The 5,805-nt window shown below is 45.7% G+C and overlaps 1 protein-coding gene across 1 annotated transcript; it reads left to right on the plus strand.

Annotated features, from left to right (window-relative positions):
* Positions 1-128: 128 nt before the first annotated feature.
* On the plus strand, positions 129-5,513 carry CAMLG (calcium modulating ligand). The gene is made up of 4 exons (XM_027747669.2): positions 129-320; positions 2,137-2,591; positions 3,420-3,485; positions 5,199-5,513. The coding sequence occupies exons 1-4, from the start codon at positions 158-160 to the stop codon at positions 5,388-5,390; spliced, it is 876 nt and encodes a 291-aa protein (XP_027603470.1). The 5' UTR covers positions 129-157; the 3' UTR covers positions 5,391-5,513.
* Positions 5,514-5,805: the final 292 nt, after the last annotated feature.

Below are 5,805 nucleotides of genomic sequence, written 5' to 3' on the forward strand. Positions count from 1 at the left end.
TTAGAGAGCGCGGGGAGCGGGACTGTCCCCCAGCGCGTCCCGCCTTTCTCTTGCCCTTACCCAAAATGGTGGCGCTCGCTTCAGTAGGCGGGCAGGGCGGTGCCCGCGCCTGCGCGGGGCGCGGGGCGGGCGCGGTGCCGGGCCTGAGGAGCCGGGGATGGCGGACAGCGGGGCGGGCGCGGTGCCCACACCGCCGGGTCCCCCCGCGGGGCTCTCGGCGTCCCAGCGCCGCGCCGAGCTGCGCCGCAGGAAGCTGCTCATGAACTCGGAGGAGCGCATCAACCGCATCATGGGCTTCCACCGGCCCGCGGCCGGCAAGGGTGAGCCGGGTGGCGGGGGTGGTGTGAGGGCTCCGCGCGGGGCTGCGGGGACGCCTCGGGCTCCTCTCGCCCTGAGCGCTGCCTGCGCTCCCCTCGCGGGCAGGAGCGGCGGTGACAGGGCCCGCTGGCTCCCCAGGGTCCCTCAGTGCCGCCTACCCTCGCAGGGATGCCCTGAGAGCAGCGCGACCTCCGAGGGACCCGCCCTCGGGTAAGATCCGTGTGTCACCAGAACGTCGGGGCTTGGGGCCGACACTGTCCCTCGTCATTTTACTGCATGTGGGTTTTCTTAGCTAAAGAAAGGGTGAGCCTCCCCTGCAAGTGGTTTTTCTTAGTTAGAGACAGGATGAGCCTCCCCCAGGTTTCCAGTCATTTACTCCTGGCTTTCGTAGCTGGGTTTTTATAGCGGTCGGTTGTCTCCCGTTTGGGTAATGACCAGGCGTTGGACGTTTGTGGTTGGCATGCAGGATTTTCTTGCAGAATCATAGGTAGGTCGTTTATATTTCTCCACATGCTTCAAGCGGGCTGACCATCTTGTCAGGAAAGAGTTGTCAGATTTTGGTTTACAGGGGTGCCCGTGAGCCATGAATCAATGTGATTTAACACTGAGAAGTTCTCCTTAAGCATTGGTTCTCGCTCTCTGGTAGGACCAGACCTGTTGTGTCTCTTGATTTGGCTTTTGTTCTCTGCCATCACCTCTCTTGCTCTAAGATGGGTCTTGAGGTTTCATACAGAGCAGATTAACACTGCTCTGTCTCTGGCAATAGAAGACAAGCCAAATTGTTGGAAATGATACAACTTTTCTAATTTTTAATAGCTTTAATTAACCTTTTGTTAGTTGTTTTAATTAATCATACATGCTGTGTTAGGCCTTAAATCACTTTTAGCCAGTGTTTAGCAGAAAGTTGTCATAAGCTACTTTTGTGGGAACGCAGCTTGGGAAAAGTACCAAAACTGTAAGTTTTGTTAAAAGTTAACCTTGAAATATTTCAATGAACAAAGCCTGGGAGAGAGAAAGATGTATTGTTGAAGCTGGACATCTGGAACTCAAGATTTATGAACTGCAAGGGCTTTTTGCAGAAATCAGCAGATAAAGAAGAAGGGTAACAAAGACTCCATAGATGTGATACAAAATCCCTTCTGAGAGAAAAAGATACTAAAAAGACTAAAGATATGAACTAATTATCATAAAAAGCAAGAAATTAATGCCCAATAAAAGGCAGAATATTAACTAAAGAGAATTATGTAATTAAGAACCAATGAACATTGACTTGTTTGCTAAAAATGTAAAAATAGGTAGAAAAATTATTTATTGGGTCTGTGTGGGGACTGAAACCTGTCGTACACCTCTGGCTAGAAATGAAGTAATGCCTTGCTTTCTAACACTAAAAAGACAGTGTTAGAGAGTTTTATGTATCCTGACAATTTTGGAGTATTTGGCAGCAGAGATAACTTCTGTTGCCTGCTCATTTGTCAGGTTTCAATGCTCTCCTGGGTGATTCACCTTCTGCAAATCTTTGTCTTTTGTTTTATGTTGCTCTGTGCATTTGGAACAAGGTCTTTCCTCCTGTGCAGGCAGTGCTGTTGCTTAGGGAAGTACAGTGTTTTAATTTCTCCACTGCTGACCAGCAGCTTCACCTGGTGGCCTGCGTTGCCCAGCTGCCTGTCCCGTGTCTGTCTGTGAAGCAGTGCCCTCTTTAGTCCTTTCTTTTCACTTGGGAAGCAGAGACATCAAACCAGGACGCCAATCCAGTTTGGCCAAAGTGTTGTTCCACGTACCTGCTGTGTGTAACTGCGTGTTTCTGTTTCTCTCCTTCAGATGACGACAGTCACACAGAGTCAAAGCTGCAGCACGAGCAGGATAAATCCAACTCCCTCCCTATTCCTTCGGTTTCCAAGCGAATCGTGCTTGGAGATTCCGTGTGCAGTGTGCCAGGCTCTGCTGACCACGCAGGGAGCCTGGCAGAGCTCCGGGGGGACAAGGACTTGTTCAGCAAAGCCCCCGAGCTGGTCAGCGAGGGCACAGGGGAGCTCCGCCACCGGCACCGGGGCGATCTGCCCCCGGAGGCTGCACCACGGCCACCCAGACACGGGCTGGAGCAGTACCTGTCCAGATTTGACGAGGCTCTGAAGCTGAGGAACCAGCTGATGAGTGAGAAGCCGAGCCAGGAGAACGGGAGTGCCGGGGAGGAGTTTGACTCTTTCCGCATTTTCCGATTGGTGGGATGTGCTCTGCTCGCCGTCGTGGTCAGGGCTTTTGTGTGCAAGTACCTGGTGAGTTCAGGGGAACAGTCCTGCTCTGCAAATTTATTGTGAAATACCCTTCATCTGGGGCTGAAGTCTGTTGGTAGTGACCCAGTTGGGAACTTCAGACACTACATTTCCACACAGCCACTGTGTAACCACTGAGAGCAGCACGTGTTTGGTCTGTAGTGGTTGAGGACAGATGCACTGGAGTAGTTGTTGCAGTTTAAGTCCCCTGCAAATTTATTCCCTTCTTTGTGAGCATATGAGTCAGCTGCTCCCCTAGTTTGGAGCGTACAAAAGAATAATAGAGTAAGAATAGTGTCCCCATCCCTGGAAATATTTGATGCCAGGTTGGACAGGGCTTGGAGCAACCTAGTCTAGTGGAAGGTGTCCCTGCCCTTCAGGGGGTTGGAATGAGATGGTCTTTAAGGTCCTTCCAACCCCAATCGTTCTGTGATTCTAGGGACAGTAACAGTTGTCCCAAGATAAGTAGATCCTACTCATTTATCAGTCTGAGATAAGTAATTCTCAGTATTCCTGGTGCCTGCCAGAACAGCACAGAGATGTGTGGCAGGCACAACCTGCCATCTCCTGGATCCCTGGGCTCAGTTTCACTCACTGCTGCTCCCTTCTGTGATTTCAGGGTTTTAGGCTCCAAATAGGGCAGAACCTTATTTTTGTCATGTAACTTGTCTCCTGAGGTTTGTAGTATTCAAGAATAGTGTTGCTGTGTTCCACGAGTTGTTTTTTACCTACTAATTTTTATTTATGACTTATGAAGCATTACATTTCTGTGTTTCTTAGCTGTTACTTCTGACCAAGTTAATTTTTGTATATTCTGTTCTGTTTCTTCAGTCAATATTTGCACCATTTCTTACTCTACAACTCGCTTACATGGGACTGTCCAAGTACTTTCCAAAGGTAATTTTTTTTTCAGAATTAGATTAATTTGAAGTGTTTTAAATTTAAATTTGTGTTTAGATTGTATTAGGACCAACACATGTGAATTATTCTTCTCTTGTTTTAACCTGTAGAGTTGTATTACCAATGCTGATAGTTTATACTAATTTTTAATCTTTCCAGATTTAGTCCAAATCTTTTTTTACAGTTTCTGTGAAAACATGGACTAGCAGCTTGTTTAGCTGTAGCCTAATTAAAAGCATCTGACCAGGAAATCCAGGTAGTTCTTTCATGTCTTCAGGAAATTTGCTTTTCTCCTAGACCACGCTCTTCTCTGGTTACTGTTTGCTCTGTCAGCAGCTGTTCTGCATGTAATATCTGGATGAAATTTGTGAGTGTGTTTGCTAAAGAATGAGGCAGAACATGGGTTTTAAGAGCTCTGCATTCCATTGCTGGTATCAGGTTGAATGGCAGCTTGAAATGAGATATTTATTTGTGTGTGAAACTTGCTGCTCATTAGCTAGATTTGCTCTATCACTTGATTCATATATTTACACCAGGCAATTGTGCTGAAGTATTTGTTAGGTTGATGATTTTGTCAGGTTTGTGCTGCAAAGTGGGATTGAATGATGTTCAATCCGTAGTTAAAAGGGAAAATTTACATTTTAAAAGGAATAATACATTACCTGTAGGAAATCAGAATAAATCAGCAGTTCTTTTGTAGTTAAGTATATCATAATAGTCACTCTAAGCTGATGTGTCACAACACAAAACAGTGGAATTAGCCTTAGATTTGCACCAGCTCACCAGCTACATCTTCTTGATCTTGTTTCTGCTGTATTTAAAATCAGCTCTTCAGTTTCAGAATTTAAAGAGGTGTTTCCTTTCCACAACATGCTTTTACTGCACTTTATTGCATGAGGTCAATCTGTTAGTTATCCTTCATTTTTCTCTCACGAAACATAGAAATGTTCTTGAAAGCTTAATTTAGATTGGATTAAATTAAGATATCCAGCAAATATCATCGAATTACCAGAATTTTCAGCCACTGTCACCTTTTCCTGCCTGTCAGACTTTGCATTCTTGGGATTCCTCATCTCAAGGATGGAACATCTTTCAGAAGGTTTTGGGAGATTTTTGAGTTCAGAGGATGAAACTTCCAAATTAAGTTGTACTAAAGTAGAAACAGTTGGGTTTTCAATTCTAAATAATTTTTCTGTTAGAAAACTGACAGTATTTATGGGGCTTGGAGCAACCTGGTCTAGTGGAAGGTGTCTCTGCCCATGGCAGGGGGGTTGGAACGAGATGAGCTTTAAGGTCCCTTCCAACCCAAAGCTTTCTGTGTTCTATTTTTTGCCAAGTAGTGTAATGAGATTAATCCAGTTCTGCCAGTGGACCTGCCAGGCTTGGCTTCTTACACCCAGATTGCCCCTGTCTGGGAATCTTCCCAGTCCTGCACAGCCCCACCTCAGCCTGCTTGGAGGCAGAATATCCGGGATCAATTTTCTCTGCTGTTCTCCAACCTCTCGCTCAGCTCCGGGGGATCCGGCACAGCAGGAATCTGTGTCTGGGATAAGTGCTGTGAATCCTCCAGTGTGTCTGGAGAGAATCAATCCAAACCTGCTGCTCTTACCAATGAATTTGGAATGTGTGAAATAGGCACAACATTGGTGACATATAAAGCAGAATTGGATTAGGAGGACTAACATGATACTGTGTTTTTATCCCTTTTAGTGTGAGAAGAAGGTGAAAACGACAGTCCTGACTGCTGCTCTCCTGCTGTCTGGGATCCCTGCAGAAGTGATCAGTCGCTCCATGGACACCTACAGCAAAATGGGAGATGTTTTCACAGACCTCTGTGTCTATTTCTTTACTTTTATCTTTTGCCATGAACTTACTTTGGTTTTTGGCTCTGAAGTACCATAATGGCTGTACAATTCCACACAGCAGCTACACTAAACCTTTCTGGACTGTGTTTCTTTAATGTCTGACACTGTGCAGACAGGTCTAAACCTTCACTAAAATTCCTACCTGTTGAAATGCTTGAAAGGAGCCTTAAATCCAGTCATTTTGGGAAAGGAAGAGCAGGGTCCCAGACTGCCAGTTGTATTGGTTCAGTTTATTTAAGTACTGTGTCTGCATATTACAAATGTGAAGACTAGGGTGCAAGTGTCAGTGGATGATTTATTTGCTTTAGTTAGATGATGCCCCTCTCAACTTCCTTCATAAATATTTACAAAGCTGCCTTTGTTCTTTTCAGTGAGAACAAGAAGAGAGTTCCCTTCAGCAGAAGCATATATATGTGTATATCCTGTATGACTGTATCTAACCAGACCTGCTC

Source organism: Pipra filicauda, unplaced genomic scaffold (assembly GCF_003945595.2).
Source record: "Pipra filicauda isolate LSUMZ 115617 unplaced genomic scaffold, ASM394559v2 scaffold89_size2521313_pilon, whole genome shotgun sequence".
Taxonomy (NCBI): Eukaryota; Metazoa; Chordata; class Aves; order Passeriformes; family Pipridae; genus Pipra; species Pipra filicauda.

What these genes read in the sequence shown, in the direction of transcription:
- CAMLG (XM_027747669.2), top strand. Translation starts at nt 158, where the DNA reads ATGGCGGACAGCGGGGCGGGCGCGGTGCCCACACCGCCGGGTCCCCCC. An exon ending in CCGGCCCGCGGCCGGCAAGG is followed by an intron (nt 321 to 2,136) that starts GTGAGCCGGGTG and finishes TCTCTCCTTCAG; the next exon opens with ATGACGACAGTCACACAGAG. An exon ending in CTTTTGTGTGCAAGTACCTG is followed by an intron (nt 2,592 to 3,419) that starts GTGAGTTCAGGG and finishes CTGTTTCTTCAG; the next exon opens with TCAATATTTGCACCATTTCT.